Source organism: Hipposideros armiger, unplaced genomic scaffold, assembly GCF_001890085.2.
Source record: "Hipposideros armiger isolate ML-2016 unplaced genomic scaffold, ASM189008v1 scaffold_478, whole genome shotgun sequence".
NCBI classification, from domain to species: Eukaryota; Metazoa; Chordata; class Mammalia; order Chiroptera; family Hipposideridae; genus Hipposideros; species Hipposideros armiger.
The window spans coordinates 1,318,773-1,344,444 of NW_017731828.1; the positions used below are offsets into that span (position 1 = coordinate 1,318,773).

The 25,672-nt window shown below is 41.2% G+C and overlaps 1 protein-coding gene across 1 annotated transcript in view; it reads left to right on the forward strand.

Moving 5' to 3' along the window:
- Positions 1 to 25,672, forward strand: part of MGAM2 (maltase-glucoamylase 2 (putative)) — a 78,221-nt gene that overhangs the window by 48,481 nt on the left and 4,068 nt on the right. Inside the window, exons 26-47 of the mRNA XM_019666758.1 lie at positions 206 to 360; positions 1,529 to 1,697; positions 2,115 to 2,211; positions 2,674 to 2,786; positions 3,256 to 3,381; positions 5,179 to 5,307; positions 6,628 to 6,735; positions 8,105 to 8,167; positions 8,967 to 9,101; positions 10,571 to 10,655; positions 11,720 to 11,858; positions 15,767 to 15,900; positions 16,175 to 16,209; positions 16,311 to 16,427; positions 16,992 to 17,140; positions 17,247 to 17,331; positions 17,704 to 17,760; positions 18,174 to 18,298; positions 19,781 to 19,869; positions 21,339 to 21,388; positions 22,993 to 23,166; positions 25,119 to 25,672. Of these exons, the coding sequence (XP_019522303.1) occupies positions 206 to 360; positions 1,529 to 1,697; positions 2,115 to 2,211; positions 2,674 to 2,786; positions 3,256 to 3,381; positions 5,179 to 5,307; positions 6,628 to 6,735; positions 8,105 to 8,167; positions 8,967 to 9,101; positions 10,571 to 10,655; positions 11,720 to 11,858; positions 15,767 to 15,900; positions 16,175 to 16,209; positions 16,311 to 16,427; positions 16,992 to 17,140; positions 17,247 to 17,331; positions 17,704 to 17,760; positions 18,174 to 18,298; positions 19,781 to 19,869; positions 21,339 to 21,388; positions 22,993 to 23,166; positions 25,119 to 25,672 (2,888 nt within the window). The remainder of the gene's footprint in view (positions 1 to 205; positions 361 to 1,528; positions 1,698 to 2,114; positions 2,212 to 2,673; positions 2,787 to 3,255; positions 3,382 to 5,178; positions 5,308 to 6,627; positions 6,736 to 8,104; positions 8,168 to 8,966; positions 9,102 to 10,570; positions 10,656 to 11,719; positions 11,859 to 15,766; positions 15,901 to 16,174; positions 16,210 to 16,310; positions 16,428 to 16,991; positions 17,141 to 17,246; positions 17,332 to 17,703; positions 17,761 to 18,173; positions 18,299 to 19,780; positions 19,870 to 21,338; positions 21,389 to 22,992; positions 23,167 to 25,118) is intronic.

Below are 25,672 nucleotides of genomic sequence, written 5' to 3' on the forward strand. Positions count from 1 at the left end.
CATTCTTCAGAGGGAGTCCCTTCCCTGCCTTCAAACGCGTATTATGGAGGTGTTTTTGCAGTTCAGGCTCTGTGGCCAGTATAGGAGATGGGTAGGCCTCACATCAGTTGATGCCTCCTGATGGGAACTGAATTTGATGAGTGGGCATGAGGGGTTTTTAGGTTTGAGATTCCCTCAGAAAGGCTCCTTCTCTCTCCTTCGTCAGATCTATGATCCCACCAGTAAAAGGTATGAGGTGCCAGTGCCTCTGAACACCCCTCCCGCTCCTGTCGGCTCCCCTGAAAAGCGTCTGTACGATGTCAAGGTGCAGACCAATCCTTTCGGGATTCAGATTCAACGGAAAAGCTCCAACACCGTGATGTAAGCACTGTTTATTTGGCTCTCGTCAGAATGGTTTTAGATCCAATTACAGTGGTTCTGATTAATGCAAGTTTAAACTTGGAGACTCCATGTGGGTTTTTGTTTTTTAAACAGAGAGGTTATCTGTTTCACCCTACCTCAGTGGGGATGTCATTTTTTTTGTTCTTTATTTATTTTTATTTATTTATTAATTTTTAGCTGAGCCATCCTGCCACCTGTTGGCAGCTCAGCTGCAGCTCAGCTCAGGCCGGGCATCGAACCGCTGTTGCTCAGAGCTTACACTCTTGAGCAAGTTCTTAACCAACTGAGCCACTCAGCTGGCTGGGATGTCATTTTCAATGAGTCATTAACTCAACAAGAAAAAATAACCAAAGGTTTAAAAATACTAAGTGTTGCTTGATTTTAACAAAAGAAAAATGCATGTTCTACTCCTTGCTCTTTTTGAGTACAACAGATAACGTAAGATAGAAATTCTTTCTCTATGTGCCTCATTAAGAAAGAGTCAGGAGAGAGGGGCAAAGGTTACTAAGGAAAGTGAAATGGCGTCTGATAGTTTGGGCTTCTACTGACTCTATAGATGTAAAGCCTTTTCACGCTGCTTATTCCTATCCGGATGCTCAATGGAATGAACTGAAGGCCTGGGTTTGGCCTGGGGCTGACGTTGCCCATCTTAGCAGGAACTGTCACCCGCATGTGCGCATGGGGACAGCCTCCAGCTCTCTTTGACTACATGTCTGACTGTCTGTTGACCTCTTTGATAAGAAGTTCTTTGGTCAAATCTAGAATCTAGAAAAAAGTCAGTTTAAGAGTTTCACCCTTTTCTATTGGAAAATTTGCTTAGGCCTTAGTCATGTATTCATACATTTATTCAAGCGGATCTGCCAGGCCATGAGAACGAGAAATACAGAGAGGAGCGAGACCCTCAAGGGGCTCAAAACCCAGAGAAGGAGTTCTCAGTCTTGCAAACTACATGATAAAAATGTGAGCAGAAAACCGTGGTTGTGAGTCACAGCCATTCTTAGGATCTGGGTCATCTCACAATGTTTGAACCTGGATCCAAATGGGCAGCAACTGAGGAGGCATCTGAATCAACCAGGCAGCCTAAGTGTCTTCTCTGTTCGCGCTGGCCTGTGGGCAGCCCGGCATGAAGTGTGCCTTTGTGTTGCAGTTGGGACTCTCAGCTCCCCGGCTTCACCATCAATGACAAGTTCCTTTCCATCTCCACGCGCCTCCCCTCTGAGAACCTCTATGGCTTTGGGGAAAGCGAGCACACGAGTTTCAGGAGGAACATCAGCTGGAACACGTGGGGAATGTTTGCTCGAGATGAACCGCCGGGGGTAAGCATACACACGTATATATATTCCCTGTGAACTATGCCTTTTATTTGTGTCATAAACTTTTTATTACTCTGTCAGGCACACGTAGAAAACACAGCCTTATTTAATAAGACACTGTCTTTGTTCTCGAGAGGCTTATAGGCTAGTAAGAGAGATGCAGGACTAATGGTAACAGTGCAATCAGTGCTATAATAATAGAACCATGTAACAATCAACGAGGAGGGCGTGGAGGGGGTGGCACTTAGCTTTTTACTCGGGGTGGCAGGGAGGGTCAAGAAAGGCTTTACGAAGGCTGTGACATTGTGCTGAATCTTCGATGTGGAGTAGGAGTTTGCTGTGTGGGTTATGAGGTGGAAAGAATTGCTTAGATTTTTCTCTGTTTGATTACCTACCTACTCTCCCCCATGACTGTCCCAGTACAAGAAGAATTCCTATGGCGTCCACCCCTACTACATGGGACTGGAGGAAGATGGCAGCGCCCACGGAGTGCTCCTGCTAAACAGCAACGCCATGGGTAAGACTTTCCCGTGTACTACCGGAAACAGCAGTGACCCCTTTATTGAGCTCTGGAATACCACTAGAAATAGGGAAATTCAAGGGCAAGGGAAATAGGACAAATGAACTGACCTTTCATTTATTCATTTATTCAAGATTTATGAGGAACCCTAGGCCAGGTATTAGGAGGAAAACATTCACTAAACCTGGTCCCTACTTTTCAATGGCCTTGTTTTACTGTGACCTTTTAACTCTCTTTCCCAGAGTGATATAAAATGCTGAGACTGAGATTATCTTTGGGGTACCCAAAAATCCATCTCTGATTCCACTGTAGGACAGAAGACTTTTTAGAGGAGGTGGGCACTACAGAAAAAGTGAAAAGAACATATTTTAGGGCAGATTCCCTATCTGGGTAATTTATAGTTTCAAGGATGCTCCTCATCTTTTTTCTTTCTTTCTTTCTTTTTTTTTTCTTTCACAGATGTGACACTCCAGCCCACACCTGCCCTGACGTACCGCACCACAGGAGGGATTTTGGACTTTTATATGGTTTTGGGGCCAACCCCCGAGCTTGTAGCTCAGCAATACACCGAGGTTAGAAGTCATTCTACTCATGGATAGACCATTCAATGCTTATTGAGCATTGCTGCACTCTTAGCACTGAGAAAGGCCAATTGTTTTCTTATAGCCTTTGGGTGTCTCCACTGCAATATCGCTATCTTTCTGAAAGTCAGGTTTTACTGTGAAGGGGCTCTAAAGGCATATTGATATCCCGAATGTCTCTGAATTATGTGCTAAATAGGCTTTCTAAGAATCTCTAGTCAGTAATAACCACTGAGCTCTCAGGCTTTCTGGAGTTGGATGCTCTAGAATATAGGGAGACTCTCTATCATTCTGCATTCCCACAGTTGTTGCACGCTTATTTGACTTCTTATTTTTCTGGAGTGAGGCCTCTTAGATCAGACAGTACTCATTAGATGTGCTCAAGTTGTTTCAAGCATAAGCCAACTGTATTTTCTTTCCTAAGAAATCTACTTGGATCCATTTTTCTTTTTTATTCTAGTTGATTGGCCGTCCAGCAATGGTTCCGTACTGGGCTTTGGGGTTCCAGCTGAGTCGCTATGGATACCGGAACGCTACTGAAATCTCCGATTTGTATGATAAAATGATGGCAGCCCAGGTTCCCTATGTATGCAACCCTCACTCAGCCTGTGGTTTAATTAGTTAAGGGGATTTGTGGCTAATTATAGGTTGAAATGATATTCATAGAAATAATTGATGACTACTTTGGTACAAAGAAAATGCAGCTGTAGAGACTCCTGTGTGGAAACGATTACTTTTTAAATTTATTTGGTGCTACCTTTTTGAATCAAGGGTTCAAAACTGAAGGACGTTAATCCTTCAGAAGCTAACAGAGGGTCTTGTTACTCACTGTTTCTTGCCAGGAATATCCTATAGTAGCCATGACTGGGCTTAAGCCATGACTTTAGGAACTTCTTAGTGATAATCATGTCAAAACTATGACAATTTTAGGAGATTCGACTGTGGCTATCCTTGGAGAGGATGGATATAAAGTGACAACATGAAAGAAAGTCATTAAAAACAAGCCTTAAGTTCTCTTAAACATGAATATGCATACATGCATATCCTACAACGATAAGCTCCTAGAAGTGCAGTTAATTGCTGTCAATAAGCAGAATTCCACAAATAACGTGCTCTTTCTCCTCTTATAATGATCAAATTCTCATCACTCATTCTCTTCTCTGGTTTTAATTCACCTCCTGAAATTGTGGAGGACAATTCATGTTTGGAAGATGAGAATAAAATAAGGTCTTATGAGGTTCTCATCTAAGGTAATTTGAAACATTCATCCAGACTTAATTTTTTTCTTTACATATACGACTATACTAGATACTAAATGTAAATTAGAAAAGACAGGAAAATTAAAAGATGAAAAAAAAATTCATAGATCTACCTCACCAAGTCAATCAGTATTAATAATATGTTGGTTCACTCCTTTCCAAACTGTGGCTCATGCATATGTCTCTAGTCCCTCAAACAACTTTTACCTAGAGTAGTGAGGCAATACAGGTGATTATCACCTTCAGGCTAAAAGGAAGCATCTCTTTTTTTTAACTTAATATTAACCGCTTCAGCCATCATTCAGCAATCTCTGATTGAGTGCATTTTATTTGCAGATACCTGGGTTGGTAATGTACAGAGAAAGGGGAAGATGAGGTTCTTATCCCAGGGGTCATCCAGACAAATAGGGATGGTGAAAATAGTACATACAATTTAGAATGCTATAAAATAATGTGGTTGTATATGTGAATAAATTCAGTCAGGTTTACCGAAAAAAGAAAAAAAGGAAAACAGAGATGCAATCTTTTCGGTTTCTCTGGGAGTCCTGCTTTTGAATATTTAACTAGCATGGGGTTTTTTTTGTTGGTTTTTTGGTTTTGTTTTTTTTTTTTGATAGCTCATCGAGTTTGAGATTTGAAGAGTAGATAAGACATGAACTGAGGGAAGGAAAGGGGAGAGAGTTTCAGTTGGGGGAACAAAAGGGGAAGGAATGGGGACATGTGATCTGTATGCAGGAATCAGAAAGAGTTTTTTTTTTAATTTTTAAATTAAATCTATTGGGATGACATTAGTTAGTAAAATTATATAGGTTTCAAGTGTACAATTCTATAATACATCATCTGTATATTGCATTGTGTGTTCACCACCCAGAGTCAGTTCTTCCATCACCATATATTTGGGCCCCTTTACCCTCTTCTACCACCCCCACCCCCGCTTACCCTCTGGTAACCACTAAAAAGCAATTTGAATCAGATGGAGAAGCCCACCTAGAAGAGTAATGAGATAAATTCAGAGGGACCTGGCCTGGGGTCAGCCAGCAACAGGACCTGCCTGGCAGAGAAGTGTGGGTGCCCTGAGGGCTACTCTGCAGGACCCCAGACACCTCGCTTGCTCCTTCCTGTAGGATGTTCAGCATGTCGACATAGACTACATGGACCGGAAGCTGGACTTCACCCTCAGCACCCACTTTCAAAACCTCGGTCCCCTGATTGAGCGAATGAAGACAAATGGCATGAGATTTGTCCTCATCCTGGTAGGTCTTTAGAAAGATTAGATCGCATTTTCTGCCTCTGTGTTCAGGGTTCAAAAAAGTACCTTTGAGAGGAACTAGAAGAGGGGTACACAAGAACTCCCTGCACATTTTTGCAACTTCCTATGGATCTATAATATTTTTTTAAGTTTTAAAAAGCAAATAAACAAAGGAGGACAGGACAAATGAAAACGGGCTTTTAAAAGATGATACTTTATAATATTTATTTTTCCGGAGTGTCGTTGGGATGTAATTTATCACTGCCGTTCTCTTGAAGAATTAGAACTATGGGCTAAAATACTAAGTTTCACAACAAAAAAAAAGGTTTACTGTTTCAGACTGTGCCTCGAAATAGCTGTATGTTAGTCTCATCTTTACTGTAGGGGTTGCAAAAACCTCTGAAATCATGTTATCACCCAGCAATGGTGAGGCTCAGGGGTTTATTTCTCCTTCATTAAACTCAGAAATAACCAAGCGAAGATCCAGAATATCAACTTATTATTTTACATTGGAAGTTATATCTTGATTAAACACAGAAGTAGTTACCTGCAAATGATCCTCCCTTCTAGCTTCCAAAAATTAGGACATTATTTGCTGACTTTTGTTCGTTAGTTCATTTGTTCATTCATTCATTCATTCATTCATTCATTCAATGTATTTATTAAGCACTGGGTCTTTGAAAAGCACTATTTTAAAAGGTGTGTGTGTGTGTGTGCATGTGTGTGTGTGTGCATGTGTGTGTGTGTAATTTAAATTAATAAGACAATGTCCTTTTTCTTATAGATTATATTCTACTGAAGGCATATGGCCAATAGATAAACATTAAACATATAATTTTGGATAGCAGTAATTTATATGGCAATTGTGAAATAGGATACTGTTATAGAGAGTAATTGGGGCAGGAAAGGGATGGGGTGGATGGGAAGCCCGCTTTAAATGGACAAGGTGGGTCACAGCATCGAAGAAAGAAGTTTCCTGTTCAGAAGGAATATTGCTATTATACTGTACATGAAACACAATACATTGGCTTCCCCCACCTGAGGGTAATGTCTTGTTCATCTAGTTTATCTCCAGGAATTGTTTTCAACCATTAGCATGATGTCCTTCCTCAAGAATTTTTCAGAGAAATATCAGTATATTTTTTTACCTCTCAGCTACCCAGGAGACATAAGACAAATTATCCATGGATTGTGTTTTTGTTTGTTTGTTGTTTGTGTTGAAGTTCATCATTTCTTTCTGCACTGTGAATTGTTAAAATTTTGCAGGGGGTTTTTCTTCGAAATGTTTTTCTCATGTTTTCTGTTTTAAACCCTCTTATTGCAGGATCCAGCCATTTCTGGCAACGAGACCCAGTATCTCCCATTTACCAGAGGGCAGGAAAACAACGTATTCATCACATGGCCCAACACCAGTGATATTGTCTGGGGAAAGGTAAGGATTGGGAGAAGGTGCCTGTAATTAATCAGCACCACAATGTCTTGATTGAAAGAGACTCTTACTAAATCTTGGCAAGAGACATAGGGTAATTTATAACGAATGAGTGGAACTCTGTCTGACACTGATTAGCTCAATAAACATCCATAAGACCAAGGTCACAGGTCTAATCCTCTAAAATATCAATGAGCTTTGTTTTATTGCCTGGAAATATTCTTAGTCCCACCCCTGAGGTATGCCACCTGGTCATTTAACACCAGAAAATAATCCCTTTGAGAATGGCTCTGCAGTCTGTGTCTACCACTCATCCACACTGAAAACTTGTACTCATCTTTGGCCTATGGTGCTTAATCAGCCTCCATATTGAATAAATCACTAACTCCTATAGGTTATCCTCCCTCTCCTGTCTTCTTTAATTCCTTTTGTGGGGCCCCATCCTCATTTGATTTAGAGCAACATAATTTTAGGTGAATTTTCTGAAGTCAGATGACTGTAGCTCTGAGCCAGGATTCAAATGCTGCTGTGTCATTACGCAACTTCCTCTTGCTCTGGGTACATGCCATGTTCACTGTGCCTTTGAGTGTTGCCTTCTCAGGTTACCCAAATAATACCTGCACTTTAAGACCAACTCAAACATTCCCTCTTAGGAGGCGTTCAATGGCTAGTTTAGTTCTCTCTGCTCCTCCCTTTTCTATATTGTTGCCCTCAGAGAGCACAGCATACAGCTTAGCACTCAGGTTCCATCTTTGAACTCTTAGAAAACAAGGCCTGTTTCTTATTTAAATCTCAGTAGGCACAGATTATAGAAGAGTGCGTGACCTAGAGTATGTGCTCAATCAGTGTTTCCTGAATTAATTAATTACTGTACATAGTTAATGCCCTTCTAATTATAGTTGAAATTAGTTGATACTTTGGATTTTTTAATGCTTTACATACTCGGAGTTCCCCAAAAAGTCATGATGCTCCTTAAAAGTATTGAGGCTAAGTTTATGGGTTGCGAATGGAAATCAGTCTTATTTCTTTAGAGCCATACCTCACATTTGTTATTGATAAAGGGAATTTTGTTATAGGTCCATGACAGGCATATCAGAGAGCTGAGTGATCATCTGAAAGGTGATTGTTCCGAGAATATATTTTCAATGGTTGATCGCTAAGTTCAAAAATGAAATTTTAATAACTTATGGAATGAATCAAGAGACCTAGCACTCAACAGAATTTTATATATTTAGACTTTACAATTAATTCAATGGCAGAGATCCTCAAGAAATTTATTGAGGATGCCTGTAATTAAATTCTAACATGTGAAACATCTCATCGTCTATATGTAATACTTTTAAAAGGTCTATTTATTTTTATTTTTCTCTAGGTTTGGCCAGATCTACCCAACGTGAATGTGGATGAATCCCTTGACCATGAAACTCAGGTTAAGGTATTTTTACACATAGATTTTTGTCTACATTGCCCGAAATATCTGGATACTTATGAGTTTTATCCTGAAGTTTGTTGAGTGTGCTTGTCAAATGGAACTTTCTTGGCCAAAAAAAAAAAAAAAAAAGATTCTCAAATGCAAAATTCAACAAGCATCTCAACTGGAAGTGTGTAGAAGGAAATCATAAATGAAAAGCCTTCACATGTGTGCCTTGATAGGGTTGTATTTTGTTTGAATCTAATGTTGCTTGAGAAATAATGAACCAAAACCTAGAATGTTTTCACTGGAGAGGTTCTGAACAGACTGAGTTTTAATGAATTGTCTTCTTATAAAAGCGAATGTGAGCTAGTTAAAAGAAGCAATGTCTGATGTCAGCCCTTGATGCCACATCAGCTTGGGCATCGAACTTCCCACACGCTCTGCAGCTCACTTTTCCCTGGGTGACTGCAATGCCAGTGTCGAAAAAGCATTGGGATCTCTAAAGTCTGATAGTTGAGACACTGACAGTTAATTTTCTAGTGCGTATGTTTAAATGGCCAGACCTAAGATGAATCCCATGTTTAAAAGGGACTTAAGGCTATCTAGCCTCCTAGGAGAATAAAGATGAAATCAGCCTTCCGGGATCTCTTTGTGTCCACAGTAAACCCCGTGTAGCAGCTGCAACAGACCTGGGTTAGGCCACACACGGAGGGGGTCACTGCCTTGTATGAGCACCTGGTCCCTCTTCCCATCCTGGTCCCCACACTCCCCTTCCGGGACAGGCTCAGACTCAGCGTGATCGTATGTGTTACTCTTACAGCTGTACAGAGCCCACGTTGCTTTTCCTGACTTCCTGCGTAACAGCACAGCTGCATGGTGGAAGAACGAAATCAAAGAACTCTACATCAACCCTCGAGAGCCAGCGAAGAGCTTGAAGTTTGATGGATTGTGGATCGTAAGTGCATCCTGAGGGGGTTTTCTTTGGAAATATTAGCAGCCCAAACACAGGGAGGCAATGCAGAGACAAGCAAAGCAGGGAGCTAGGGCTAGAGGAATAAAAGAGAGGGATGCTGTTACTAAATTGAGGTGCTGGGACCACCAGGAGAAGCAGAGGCAATTGCAGGTCTGCTCAGGGACATACTGTCGGTGGAAGATGGAGACTATGCAGGGGACATGCCACCACTGGAGATGATGTCAGAGAAAGAGTCAGCAACTACCCTAGGTTCTCTTATCTGCCACCCTCCAATCTCTGGCCAGAGCCTCCCTCTGGCCAATGTATCCAGAAGCCAACACTGAGGGAGCCTGAGAGCCCATCCTGTGATACAGAGCTGAACTGGGAGCCGGCAAGGCCGGAATCTGAGAGGAAATAGATGTTCACCATAACGCTGGGGGAGACTCCTCTGCGGGAATGGCTTCAAAGGCCTGTTCAGATATTTGTTACCCACGGCAGCTGGGCTCAGGAGCAGGGCTTCCTGAGACGTCTCTGGGACATGTTCCAAAAGCTCTCCTGGTTGTGTTTTTCTAGGGATGGGAAGCAAATTAGCATCCTGGTTTCCTTCCCCAGTGCCCAGTGGCCTGAAATCCTGAACTTTCTATGCCTTCGGCCAGCTCTGAAGAGCTCAGGTCTGGATTGGGCTAAAAAAAAACCCTGCGATTCACCAGAGACCAATGTCTAAGCCCACAGGCCGTGCTGGGGCTTCCCAGGCCACTCACCTTAGGTCGGGTAGGCACAGTGTAGACATGCGGAAGAGCGCAGATTAACCCAAACAGGCAAAGCACGCAATGAAGACCTGTGGGCAGCTCTGCGGAACAGACATACCTGATGGCGTGGTGGGTTTTGTTCCACTGGAGGGAAAACTTAAGGTGAAGAACTCGAAATAGTCAGTAGTTTCCAAAATACTCACCTTTGTCTTCTTGAATGTCCTATTGAATATTGTCTCGTATCCAGCCTTGTTTCTGAGTTCCCTGCAGCTTTTCAGGCCTGCATCTCCTGCAGGAAGTGAGTCCCTCCCCCTTGTTTTGGGGCTGTGCTGATGTCTGAATTAGTCCAAGCTATTGAGGACAAGGAGGGGAAGAAGATAGTAGTAATCACTGGCCATAGATGAAAAGTGAGTAAAAACGTGTGATAAGGCTGGGGGACTTGAATCAAGAGGACCCAGCATAATCTCACTATTTTTGCCCCTCCGAAATAGTCCTCACAAGTTTCACAGTGCAGAGTAAACTAGGAGTTTAATGCTCTCCTTCAACCAATGTGAATTCGTAGAGTCCACGTGGGTCGACGCTGGAGGTTAAACAGAGTCAGTGAAGCGACCAGCTAACGTGAGGCTTGACTAAGATGCGTTCATCTCCGCGAGCTCAGTCTCCCCCCAGCAAAGGCCGTACTGCCTCTGACATCACGGAATCTTCTTTGCTACCTCATTTCAGGATATGAATGAGCCATCAAACTTTGTGGATGGATCTGTCAGGGGTTGCAGTGATGAAGCTCTTAATAACCCACCCTATATGCCACGTATGTAAAATGATTGCTTCATCAAATTACTTCCCTGCTCGAAAATCCTGGAATTGTTCCCCTTATTGTCAAAGTGAAGCCCAGTGTGGGAGACAGAAAGCACTCTTAAGCATGACATATCAATCCCCCCAAAATAACCTTGAATCAGTACCAATAAATAAATCACTAATCAATCATAGAAATAATGGCTTAGATGTGGTGTGAAAGAAACCAAGCAATGCAGGGTGCCTTCGATTACATTGATAGCTATCAACTGATAGCTAAGACTTTAAATAACCACCTACATGCCACAGACACCCCCCCCCACACACACACACACACACACACACACACACACACGCTCTTTAATTAGAGAATGCAAATCTGGCCCCTGCACTCTTCCGGCCGTGTTCACAGATAGTCTGTGAAGGACACACCCTGGTTGTCCTGCGTTTACAAGCAGAAATAGAGACAGGACCTGGGGATCAAAAGGTGCCTCAGAGAGTTGAATTCTCACCTCACAGAAACCTAGGGAAGGAAGTGATTCACCTTCCTGAAAGCACTTGATCAGCCATTTGTGGGATGGACTCTGGAACTCAAGCTTCTTGATATCCAGGTCACCGCTATGCTTCCGGTTGCTCGCTAACTTCGATCCTTCCTCCTCTTTAATTTAATATTTGTGTATCAGGCAAATGCTGACAAATCAGAATGATTTAGCAACATTAGTAATACACAGTTGATTGAAACAAGATCTATTCCCTTGAGAACATTACCATCTAGTGGAAGACACAGTTGTAACAACAAAGGAGTCTATTGTGTTGATAACTGGCTGTGATAGCACTCCGTAACTGTTAGAGTTGGAACAAAAAGCAGGGTGCCTCTACCAGCTCTACACGCTACCCGTACCCCTCGTTAGTTACAAGGTCACAGAACACTGATTTTTGTAGACGAGAAATATTCTTGAAATTGGAGCTGTTCCTGGCAACAAAGTTGTTGATTGACATAGAGAAATGCCAAGACGATGGGCATTTCTAGCGAATGTGCAGATCAAGTGACTCAGGAAATAACTCAGCATGTCCTCCCAGATCTGGAGTCCAGCGACAGGGGCCTGAGCAGCAAAACCCTGTGCATGGAGAGCGAGCAGATCCTGCCAGATGGCTCCCGGGTGCGGCACTACGACGTGCACAGCCTGTACGGGTGGTCCCAGACCAGACCCACCTACGAGTGAGTGTTTTTGTCCTTATCTCTGTGATGCAAGTTAAATTGATGAATGTCAACATAACCAGGCATGGTTTCCCAAGCAACCACACCACCTCTGAGTTGTATTAACCAAGTAGGTCGCTACATGCCCCTATTTAAAATGAGCAGCTACTAGTTATGGCTACAATGGCAATCCTATTACAGTACATAAATGTATCCGGTTAACATGCTGTACACCTGAAATTTACACAGTGTGATACGTCAAATATACTTCACTAAAAAAAAAAAAATAAGGTGAGCAGGTAGGTTGTGTTGAGTATATTCAGAGGGTAGCTAGAGTGCAACAATAACTACAATTCAGTTTTAGAACAAGTTCGTCACCCCAAAAGGAAACCATGAACCCATTAGCAGTCATTCCTCACCCTTGTCCCCACCTCCTGAGCCCCAGTAAACACTGATCTACTTTCTGTCTATATGGATTTCTGTCTACAGGGACACTTCATGTAAATGGAATCATATAATATGTGGCCTTTTGTCTTCTTCATTTTCAAGATTGTTTTAGCTATCCTGGGTCCCTTGTATTTGATATGAGATTTGGGATCAGCTTGTCAATTTCTGCAAAACATTAACAAGTATTTTGATAGGGATTGCATTGCATCTGTAGAGCAGTTTGGGGAGTATTGCCATCTTAACAATTATTAAGTTTTCTGATCCGTGGACATGGAATGCCTTTCCATTTCTTTCTATCCCCTTTATTTCTTTCAACAACATTTTGTAGTTTTCAATGTATAAGTTTAATTTCTGCCCAATATTTTTTCAAATATTTTTCTACCCCTTTCTCTTTCTTTTCTCCTTCTAAGATTCCAAATGTATACAGAGGGTGCCAAAAAAATGTATACACATTATAAGAAAGGAAAAAACTGTATTAAAATTGTAATACTCAATATATACCTATAACAAGATGAATACAAGTCATGTGTATAAATTTTTTTTGGCACCCCCCGGTATATGTGTGTTGGTACTTTTGAGGATGTCCCACAGGTCTCTGAGGTCCTGTCCACTTTTCTTCATTCTTTCTTCTTTCTGCTCTTTAGGCTGGGTCATGGCTATTGACCTGTCTTCAAGTTTGCTGATTATTCCTTCTGTTAGCTCACATCTGTTGAGCTAGTCCCTCTAGAGAATTTTTAATTTTAGTTAGTGTATCTTTCAACTCCAGAATTTTTATTTGGTTCGTTTTTAAATAAATTCTGTCAGCTTATTCACATCTTCTGTTTAGTGAGAAATCATTGTCGTACTTTCCATTAATTATTTATATATGCTTTGCTTTAGCTCTTTGAGCATATTTGTAATAGCTGACTTTAAAGTCTTTGTCTACTAAGACTCTCAGCAGTATTTTCTGTTGGCTATTTTTTTTCCTGTGTATGCAGCATACTTTCATGTTTCTTGGCATGACTTCATTTTTTGTTGAAAACTAGGCATTGTAGACAATAAATTGTAACAGCTCTGGCATCAAACCCAACCTACTACAAACATGCAGGGTTTTTTGTTGTTGATGTTTTTGTTATTTTACTTATTGCTAATTTGACTAGGAACTTTCCCATCTAATTCTGTAGCCTCTATATTCCCCTGTAGTTGTGGACACTGAATTCTCTGCTACCCCTTTTTTTAAGTTCTTTTTTATTTTTTAAGCCTGGCTTCCTTGAGTACCCCTGGATCAGTATACTTTAGTTGTCAGACAATGATCAAGATTTCCTTTGTCAAAGCAAAACTTGCACTGGACAAAGTTAAACAGTTTATTCAAGGCTATTACAATAAGGGAGAGAGACCAGAATTCAGTCTGAGCGCACCTTCATTGAAACAGATTTTGAGAGCTGGAGTGGGAAGTTCTTAAGCCACCTGTGTTTGCTCATTGACCTCACTCAAAGGAAAAGGAAATTTTCTCCTTTCTTCATGACAGGAGGTAGTTTCACAACTTGGAGGGAGGAGACCCTGCTGAAGTGAGTGAGGCTCCTGGAACTCCTACAGAGACAGGGGATGGGGTCACGTCTTCCTTGCTAATTACATCTCAAAGGGAGGTCTCCCAAGTCCCTGAGAAAGACACACTCAGGTTGTAAAACCAGCAAGGGACTTTTAAAAAGATTTATATCTCAAAGGCGCAGAGAAAGAATTTCCAGTTGAAATTTTTCTGAAGTAAATGCTCTCAAAGGGAGGTCAGGCTCCTAGAATCAGGAAGAAGCTTGCCTGAAGTTTAGGCAAGCTGAAGAGAACATTAAAGCCATCGTTGTCACTTTAAATGCCTTACCTCTGTGTCTTTTACCCTTTGCCAAGGGGATAGGTATGAGAAGGCTGACTTTCAAACTTGCAGTTTGTAAGACAGCCTTACCTTTGACTCCCTGTTTGCTCAGGGGTGAGCACAGCTAAAAGTGAATCAATGGAACCTTTTACTTCCATGCCTCTTCCTTGGGCATACATAAAGCCTTGTGCACGTGCTGTCCTTTAGATCCCCGGGAATATTAGGAACTCTACAAAGTTCTCTATGGCTCCAGCTCTCTAGGATTCACTTTGAAATTCCTAGCCTAAGCTAGGAAATCACAGCCTGAGCACCTATGATGTTGCCAAGAAGTTGTTATTTTATGAATTCTCTGGGAGTGGGAATTTTTTCTCCCTGCTGAGTTGATTTCGGAGTTAAATCAAATGGCCACAACACCCTGGGATATAGAGATTTTTCAGGGGACTGGAAGATAGAAAAGAAATTGTGCTCTAGGGATGGTGATTTTAAGGCTGCTGCTGGCTTTTGGTGCCAATGAGCTAGGGAAGGAGCAGGCTGGAAATTGTCCCAAATTAAAATCCCACACGACTCACTGTCTCACCAAGGTTTAGTAGTTTCTCTTGGAGAGACGATTTTCATTTCTTCCTACGGCTGATTAATTTCTAGAGTTCTGAAATGGTCAGTGACAAAGTGCTCTGCGTCACTCACATCCACCCTTACTCTATAACCCTGCCTATTTCAGGCCTTTGTTATCTCTCATTCAGATGTCTGAGGGGGGAGGGCTCATGTCCATCCATTTGGGGATTTATTTCGGTGTGAAATATTGGAGACGACCTAATGGGTTAAGTTTCCACTATAGTAGCTAGCTTCCTTTCCTGACATCATTTATTGAATAATTCATCTGTGTCTACTGATTTTGATGCTTTATTTAGCAAATATTTGAATTGCCTTAAATGCAAGCCTCTGTAATAGACTTTCACTTTTGTTCCATTGATTTTTCTCTCACACGATTGTTTTTGTTTTCCGGCTCAGGCTGCAGGCAGCAGATCCACCTTCAGTCAAGAAATACTTAAACATCTTTCGTGTATATTTGCCTCTGTGTGCAAAATTTATTCTGCTTTTCGAGGAGTTGTGTAGGAGAGAGAATATTGCCCCCCAAAAGCCATAGTCATATATACTTTTATTTGGATCACAGACCTCCCTCCTTGCCCTTTAAGTAACCTTCGACAAATTATCTCGCTTTTCTGAGCCTCAGTTTCCTAACAGTAAGAAGAGGTGACAGAAACCTTCCTTATGAGGTTGTGAGACAATGCCCCTGAAAGTGACGAGTATAATACTGGGAACAGTCATTCCATAAATACATCTGTCCTACACCTCGCCCCACCCCTTCCTCCTACCTCTATGTAGACAGCTGGTTAATTCACATTTTTTGAAGAAAAGGAAGTCCACATTTTAGGTGATGCCACATCTCCAGTTGTCCTGCTGTGAAGTTGCCTGGGACCCTTAGAGCGTCACTTTTAAGTAGCAGATGCTTTCAGGGAAGAAACTGTCTGGCTGAAACGGAGCACCGTGCTCCAGGCTGAAGCTGCTCTCTGTAATGAAGTGCCAAGCTGTCCACCCTCAAGTTCACCGTCATTTCACCTCCTTGTTCCTCTCCAAACAGAGCTGTGCAGGAGGTGACGGGGCAGCGAGGGGTTGTCATCACCCGTTCCACATTCCCCTCTTCTGGCCGCTGGGGAGGCCACTGGCTGGGAGACAACACAGCTGCGTGGGACCAGCTGAGGAAGTCTATCATTGGTGTGTGGGCTCGTTCCGGGGCCCTCTGCCGGTGGGGAGGGGCCTGGAGTGTGTGTTCTTCAGCTGCACTGATTGTGTCTGATCACTGTGCATGTGGGCGGTGATAGCAGCAGGGGCTGAGTTCCCTATGGGCGTGAGTTTTCATCTAGACCCATTTTTCGGTGTTTTCACCATGTGTCACCCAGGGCTTTCAAATGGGCTGTAGAAGAGACAGGGCCAACCTAGTCTCCCAAAGGTCAGCTTCGTCCAACACAGCTGTCTCTTCTCATTGCAGGCATGATGGAGTTCAGTCTCTTTGGAATATCTTATGTAAGTCATATTGGGGCCATTACTGATTTACCCAGTCAGAATTCAGTGTGTCTGCAACCTACGAAAGCCCCACCTCTGGCTCTGATTTTGCATCTTCTCAGACAGGAGCAGATATTTGTGGGTTCTTTGGAGACGCTGAATTTGAGATGTGTGTTCGCTGGATGCAACTGGGGGCCTTCTATCCATTTTCCAGGAACCACAACAGCATCGGGACACGGGTGAGGTGGCAGTTTGTACTGCAGCTGTTTTGTGTCCCCTTTAACCCTCAAAAGTATCACAATTATTTGTTGAGAAAACTCATCAAAATCACCAGAACCTCCATTTCTTGGACAACTCACAGAGGTTAAAATCCTAGAATTACCAGCGATTCTCAAGAATACAGTTTTTCTCATCTCTTGGGGGCTGAATGCCTGTGAGGAGAGAAATGTCTATGGCTCCCTATGAGTCTGGAATCAAAGAAGCTTCTTTTGCCTTTAAGGATAGTGAGTTTGGACTTGGCTCAAAGCCATCCAAGATGTGTTGGTGCCTCCTAGAGACCCGTGTCTCTACCCACGCGCAGGGCCAAGGCTAGACCTGAGCAGTAGACTCAGGAATCCATGGTAAAGAGGAGGAAGCAAGACGCTCTAGTTTAGTAAGACGGCAGGAGAGGAAGAAAGGGTAGGCTAGAAATGAAGGGAGACGTGGTGTGCAGCCTACCTATGGGATACGTGCCCACTGGTCCTTTTGGAATACCACTAGGATGGAGTAAAGACGAGATGGTCTGGCATACTTTATCCCTTTAGAATCAAGATCCTGTGGCCTGGAACTCGACCTTTGAGATGTACTCGAGAGATGTCCTCCAGACCAGGTATACCCTGCTGCCGTACCTCTACACGCTGATGCACAAAGCTCACGCTGAGGGCAGCACTGTCATCCGACCCCTTCTCCATGAGTGAGTGTCGCCTGCTTCCTCTGCAGCAGGTCTGGGCCTGCCTTATGAATAACCCTCTGCAGCAGTCGTAACAGTGTCCGTAAAACTTTTATACTTATTTTTTAAGGTTTAGCGGTGACAGCACAACGTTGACGATAGACCGTCAGTTCATGCTGGGCCCTGCCATCTTAATCAGCCCCGTGCTGGACAGTGTGAGTTTCCCATCACAGATCTCAAATCCTCCAATCGCATAATCGAAAAGCAGAAAGGGCATTTTAAAGGTCATCGTGTCCAGCTCGCTGGTCTTTTTCTTTTTTCAAAGTTTCCATGAATGAAAATGTAGCCTCAATTGATTTCTCCTTTTAATGTCTTGTCACTGTGCATCCTTATAAAGTGGACCTTTTTAAAAATTTTATTTTTCTGTGTCTATGAAGACGTGCCCAGGACCTTTCTCAATACAACCTCCAAACTCTTAACGTCATGAATAAAATTCCCATTTTTATGCTGATTCTACAGAAAGGATTTTAAAAACTAAAGTGAAGTTATTGGACTATTCATAATGGCATGCGGATTTTATGTTTCAGGGCACCTTTGAGGTCCTCGCTTATTTTCCCAGAGGCCGTTGGTATGACTATAGCACGGTAAGAACTCACGTAGTTTGTGAAGAACCGTATTGTTCCATGTAAGCTAGAGGTGGCTAGCGTTTTCTCCTGACTTCCAGGCACCTATTTTCTAAGGCAATCATTTGCAACCTTTCAGCCATGCAAGGTGTGTTTAAAGAAAAGTACCCATGAAAGCATAACTAGGTAAAACCTGACACCCCTATCACATTGACTCCTCCTCCGCTCTGCACTTTTTCTGGATAATAAAGAGAAACGACTAGATTTCTAGTTTTTTGCAAAGCTGAAAATCAGAGATTTTTCTCCTTAGATTTGTATGTAGTGTTTCTCTGACTTTCCAGCATACTTCCTTTGGAAGGAAGGACTGGCTATAAAGCGTGCATCCGTTTCATCTGTTTCTCTGTCATCAACCCTTGTGTGTACCGTCCCTTCAGGAATCGGGCAGTGTATCCGTAGGTGGGTGGAGATCCCTGCAGGCTCCGCTTCACCACATCAACCTTCACATCAGAGGCGGCTACATCCTGCCTTGGCAAGAGCCTGCCATGAACACCCACTCCAGGTAAGGAGGGAGGCGGTGCCTGATGGCCTCACTGGCCCCACGGAGGCAGCCTCTCAGGTGCTGCCCACCCCAGCCTGGGCTCTGTGGGTCAATAAACCACATCACAGACAGCGTCCCTGACGTCATTCTGTGAGTGCCTTTTGTGTGGGACCTGGATGAGGAGGAGATCATGAAGTCGATCTTGGGGAGATCTTTTAACTGTAGCTTTGTGTCAAAGGTCCAGGGCAAAACTTTTCCTGAGGGCAGCAGCGTGTACCTCTTCCCACACTAATAACAAAAAATAGGGTTATTAATGAGCTCTTTGATTTGTGATGGCTATGCAGGGATTTCATGCTCATTCCCAGGTCAACTCTGGTTAACTCAAAGAGAAAGTGTACATTTGTATATATGTATGCATGCATGTACTATGTAATAGGGATGCATACACTCATCCATATTACATTAAGGAGAGCCCACGATATCAAGAGCGACATACAGAAAGAACACTAACTCAGAAGCAGGTTAACTTTTAGCCTTGTGGTGTGAAGTATGGTTTCAATATGAAAGCAGGCTTTGCGATGAGTCTTGAATAATAAAGAAGGTTTGGATGTTTGAAAACAAGGGAAAGAGATATTCTGGGAGGATTAAAGAACTTCATAGACTGTGTATGTAGATGCCTGACCACTGCGCTATACACTTGAAGCTGAAGCAGAATAATATTGAATGTCAACTATAAATAAATAAATAAATAAATAAATAAATAAATATATATATATATATATATATATATATTCACGGGATGTAAAGTACAGCATAAAGAATGTAGTCAATGATATTGTAACAGCTATGAATGTCAGAGGGGTAGTAGATTGGGGGAGGTATCACTTTGTGAGGGGTGTAAATGTCTAGCTATTACATTGCTTTGTACATCTGAAATAAAAAGATAAATATAGCATTTTACTGAAAGAAAAGAACTAAAGGTATAAAGTGAGTTGGATTTGGAGAATAATAAACCACCCAGTATAACTGGAGTGTAAATAAATGAGAGAGAGAAAATGAATAAACTTCAAGCAGGTTAGCATTAGGTCATGGAGAGTTATGAATGCCAGGATAAGTATGTTTACATTTCATTCTGTAGCAATCTGGAAGCTACTGAAGGGTGGTTTTTTGTTTTTGTTGTTTTATTTTTTTTGGGGGGGGTGTCTTCTTTTTAAAGAAGAAGTGGCTTCTTATCATATTACTTATAATATGTATATAAGTAAAGTATGTGTATTTGATTTTTGAAAGTTGAAGTTTTACCAAATGTTTCATTAAATGGTTTTTTTTTCTGTTAGCTTTTTAAGTGTCTTGTATTTTATCTCGTTTTACCTATGTTTGGAGGTTTATGTGCATTATTTAATCTATTACCTTTCCTTGTTCTGGATGAATAATATTTTCAACAGAAGGTATCCTTCATTCTTATAACCTATAATCTAGAAAGAAATAACTCTTTTTTTTCTGTAGTCGACAAAAATTTATGGGATTGATTGTTGCTTTGGATGACAATGAGGAGGCTGTAGGCCAGATGTTCTGGGATGATGGACAAAGCATTGGTGAGTAGGAGCTTTCCAGGGTCCCCAAACAGCACTCAGAAAAACCACACCCTAGAGGCTCAGGATATGTTATAATTCACATGAGCTGAAAACCTCTCGTTTCTGCTACTGTTAACAAAGTAATGGCAGTGGGAGAACTTTTGCAACTTTTGCCTGATCATTATTACAGAAGAGTATGTGGTCCCCAGCTTTGTAGGTCCAGCAACTGATGTTATGGATACAGCGAGGGGAGATCTATCTCTGTATACCTGTCTCAACGCTGATAAAAGAGTGTGGATGCAACCATGAGGCTGACAATTCATTCTCAGTGGTTCACAACCCTGGCTGTATTATTCGGGCCATCTATCTATTACCAGGCACCGTGTTCCTCCTAAGTAGGCCCACTCGTGAGACAAATTAGAGCTTAGACAATTCCTTAGAGTCTCAGACTCAGGCAATTAAGTATTGTCAAAAGGATATTTCTATCAACGAAATATTACTATGTATGTGTTCTTTCCCCAATCTAGGGACATGACAGTTCTACCTTTGATAATTGGTATTTGTCACTATAATCAGAACACCCTCTTCCTCAGATATTTCTACAGAAATATCGATACACTGTTACCAACCAACGCCATATTCCATTACTTATTACTGTAGATGAGAACATTCTAATCTTGTAACAAGTCACAGTTTCCAAAATTAAAGCTTAGTTCTCACTAGTAATATTTCTAAAGGTTTCCTCCTTTAAGTTTTCTTCATTATAAGGGTAACATATTCTCATAGAAGAAAAGTATTTTAAACATAAGAAATTAGGAAAACCGTAACCGCTTTTAATATTTTTGCTATATGGCCTTTTCTTTCATATTATTGTACTTAAGACAATTCTTAATTTTTTATATTGCTGAAAACATATTGCCTATTTAATTTGTGAATCCCATTTCTTTGCACTTAACATACAACAGAAATATGGATCCTATCGCCATGAGCGATAAGGTTACTCTCTCCATTTGAAGGATGATACAATGTCACTTGCCTAAGTTTGCACAACTACTAAGTCCAAGAGCAGAGATTTGAATCCACATCAACCTGACTAGAGAGCCTGATCCTATCTACTTTCCTCTGCTTTGAACCTTTATCATCACAGCCATGGGAACTCTCACGGCTACCTGCTCGCTAGGTTGGCACAGAAAAAAGCCACCCAGTAACCTCCACACTTCTTCGCCTAGGGTAGAAGACCTTAGTTCATCCCAAGTTCTCTGGTCTTTGCCACCTCCTGACCCTCACCTCTAAACACCCTTTTCCATATGCATGTCTCCACACTAAGCTGGGGTGAATGATTCCCTCAGCTACGATCTTCGGTGCTGCTCAGAAAGCTCATATCCTGATCAATAATTGTTATTCCATTGGGACGTTTTCCGAGTGTATTAAGATTATATGCTACAGCTGAAATAATGAGTGGCTGCTTATTTTTTTTTTCTTGCATGCAGATACCTATGAAAATGGCAACTATTTCTTGGCAAATTTTACAGCAGCTCAGGTAAGACTTTTTTATTGAGTTGTATAAATCCTCTTTCAGTTAGCTACAGGTCAGATGTTATCAGTGAACTGTATAAATACTGGGGGTGCCAAAAATATGTATACACATGACTTGTATTCATTTTTTATTATCGGTATATATTGAGTATTACAATTTCAGTGCAGTTTTTTCCTTTCTTAAAATGTGTATACATTTTTTTGGTACCCTCTGTATAATATCCCACATCTTAATAGGAGGACCTTCCTGCCTTTATAATTCAGGCCTGTTGACATCCAAATATGTAAGAAACAGTCCTTATTTTGATAATTATTTAGTATACCATTACTCTATAAAATGAAACTTGTAATTCATATAATGCTGGGGGGAAAATGAGTCCTTAAATGTATAACATTCCAGGGATGAGAAAGCATTTTTCTGGCTGATAAAATTTTGAAGGATAAATGCTAGCTCAGCTGTCTATTGCACAACAGTGATGCATAACAAACAACCACAAAATTTCAGCAGCACGTAACAATAAATACTGATTTACCTCACGAGTTTGCAGTGTTAAGATGACCTGGGCTGGTCTTGGCTGATCTTGGCTGACTCACATTCGTCTGCCATCAGCCATGGGGCTCTTAGTATATTTGGGTGATCCTGGCTGTACTCACTCACATATCTGGGGGGTCAGGTGGCTATTAGATGGTCTAACATGGCCTTATGGGCAGGTCTGGGCATGACATTTTCATGATTATGGAAGTGGGGAAAAATAGAAGTGGAAACGCCTGATTACTTTTTTATTTTTTTTATTTTTATTATTAGTTTCAGGTGTACAGAACAATGCAATAGTTATCCTTTTCACCCCTCAAAAGAGCCTGATTACTTTTTTAAATCTCCGTTTGCATAATATCCCATAAGCAAGGCAAAGTCGCATGGCCAAGTCCAGACCCAAAGGTGGGATAGAATACTCTAGAGAGGGAAGGCATTGAGAAATTACTTGGAAAGGGCATGGGTATGGAGGGTTGAATAATTGGAGACAGTGAGGTAATCAATCCACCGTGCACATTTAGTGATTTCATGGATAACCTATATAATTCTAATTAGAGTGGGAGTATCGTTCTATGTCAAACGTTGAATCTGCTTCTCTGTAGTTTTTCCTATTGATTTGAACTAAGGATTAGTATAGCACAAATCTATTTGTCTTTTATACATAACAGTGCTTCAAGTATTTCAAGAGGTCTGTCATATAGCCCTTCTATTTTCCCTTCTTGGAATTATATACCTCCAGGCTAACCTCACATTTCCTCCGTTATGTGCTTATACTGTTTTCCAGGTCTGATTATTCTGGTTAGTCTATAATTAGTGTAGATTTCTCTTAAAATATGGTGCCCAGAATTGAGAGAGTATTTTAGAGCTGCAATATCCAATATGATAGCTACACCAATATGTGGTATCATCAAATTTATTGTAGCAGGTACTCAGAAAGTATGTCTCCATGATGTGTTTAATTAAGAATAAAACAGCAAACTAGTACAATAGTAATTGGAGGTCTCATAACATTTTAAGGTAGAATGTAGTTTATCAACAGGTGTTATGTATTTTTTCTCCTTATACATCCTTTATAGAACATATTGAAAATCCACACCATACACAATAAGTATTTGAGTGACTCGAATCCACTGAAAGTTGGATATATTAAAATCTGGGGAATAAACTCTACTTATGTGTCACAAGTCAGTGTTACCTATGACAACAAGCAATTCGTGGAGAAGAATTTCTCGAGTGACTACTTCAAACAGGTATGTCTCAGGGGAATGTTATTATATCATAAGTTAATTTTATTATCCTGCAAAGTTATCATCACCGTTACTATAATTTTTATATTTACTTGTACTTGAAAGGTTATAGATATGTGCAATAGTTATGTCCCTAAAAAGTTGGAAGTGTTAAATCATGTTGTAAAATGCACATGACATGAATGGCCTTCCCAGTGTAGTTCAGGGGTCAGTGATCAATCGTCTGATGAAATCCTTTCCACGGGTTTCCCAAAAGAAACTGTGCTATGTGTTAAGGTTGGTCTCTTAGGCTAGCATAACAAAACTTATTTACATCAGTGGCAGAGCCTCAAACAAAGGCAATAGTGATCCCATCAAACTGTTGTTGGAGTTTTCCCCCCTCTTTCCTGAAATTACTCATATCCCTGGTCAAATATATCTATTTAGGTTGGTGAAAATTGACAGTAAACTGTGGTCACCATCAAAATGAATCTGTCCCCCCTGTGATATGAAATAAAATGTTTTGGTTAACAGAACAGTGACATAAAGAGGAGACTCTACTAGACCCTCTAGTACCGTCTTTGTTAGTTGCCAGAGCCAACTAATCTGAAGACACATTACCAGTAGAATGACCAAGAGGAACCGCAGAGGGTAAAGTAACCCACTAGATCCAACAGAAATATGGATCCAATAACCCATAGGGGGTGACTTAGGAAAATGAAAATGGAAGAGTATAGTTTCTGTTTTCTAAAAGGTATAAAGAATACCCTGCTAGCAGCTGGATTTTGGAAAATGACCCTTGGACTGCTCAGAAAATTCTCTTTCTGTAGGCCCTTCTAGTTCTCTATTTCAAAACATTTTTTCCTGAATGATTGAGTTCAAAACCACCCTTTGCAAGTAAATACTTCTTCCAGTTAAGACTTATAGAGAAAGTCTTTGAACACCTTGTCTTTGGGAGGCTTGGTAGCATATCAGATGCCTATTTGTTTTGTGCTGGTCTCAGCCTATCCATAACCAGGGTTGTGGTTGGACCAGCTCTTGTGGTTCTCTTCATGATTGCAAGGCACCCTTCGGTAATAACCATCAGGAGATTTTAAAAAGATACACCTTTATAAGTTATCAGGCCTAGAAATTACACAGCATACCTGGGACCGCACGGTGAAGTTGGGGGGAGGGGAGGAGAGAAAGAGAGAGAGAGAGAAGAGATCACAAGCACCTAGGGTTCTGCTTTTATTGGGGTCAAGGGTGGGGTGCGTAGGGCTCAGTCTTTATTGGTGAATTTAAAATATAAGAGTGGGAATTTAAAGCACAGGAAGAGTAAACAAGTAACCCAAATGGTCAGTTATTGAAATCGACAAAGATCTCTAAAACAAGGAGCCTCGATGGGCTTGAGGTGGGTGCCTCTTTGAAATAGACACCTCTGGCAATCAAAGCTTAAGTGAGGTACTTGCATTATTATACACACACACACACACACACACACACACATATACATATATATACAATGAAATACATAGAAAAAATACGTCATGACTTTTCCGACAACTGTGTGTGTGTGTGTGTGTGTGTGTGTGTGTGTGTATCAGGGCTTACATTACATTACTATGTGGCTGACATTATACAAGGTATTGGGGATGGTGAAAACATGAAACCAGCCTGCCCTCAGAAAGTTTAAAATCTAGTGGCAGAGCAAAGAGATTTTTATGAACACTAGTTTTAATCAAACTGCAAATACTTGCAAGCAGTGTGGTTCTGACTAAATGAAGTAGAAAGAAACATTTCTAGCACAGGGATTGTGCACACAGCATACCTCTCTATATTTATCTGTCCAGAATCAATATGACCTGAAAAGGAATTTTTACCCTTCTATTTACTCTCTGTGAAAAGAATAAATGCATTATTTTTTGTTAAATGCAAGGTAAAAGTGATGTTTAAGAAGTTCTAAAATTTCAACTTTATCTCTTCTTTTCTGGCAGACACTAACTATTCAATTAACTGACAAGATTATCAGCCTGGAAAAGTTAACTGAGGTCACTTGGATTCACAGTGATCCCATAGTTCCGACTACAATTATGACAACGACGTCGGTACATCCTTCTACATTTACTACTAGGGCTACCACTTCTGAGACTATTACCACTAGGTCTGCTACTACAAGTATTACTACTGCGAGCACTAGTACTCATTTTCCTATCACAACCACTCCGTTCACAACAAGTACTACAGAAGTTACATCAAGTACTACTATTACTGATAGCACTACTCCTCTGCCTACAAGTACTACTACTGTTAGCACTAGTACTCCTTTGCCTATCACAACCACTTGGTTCACAACAAGCACTACAGAAGTTACATCTAGTACTACTATTACTGATAGCACTACTTCTTTCCCTACAAATACTACTACTGCTGGCCCTAGTACTGCCTTTCCTCTCACAACCTCTGTTTTCCCAACAAATACTACAGAAGTTACATCTAATGCTACTATTACTAATATCACTACTCCTTTCCCTACAAATACTACTACTGC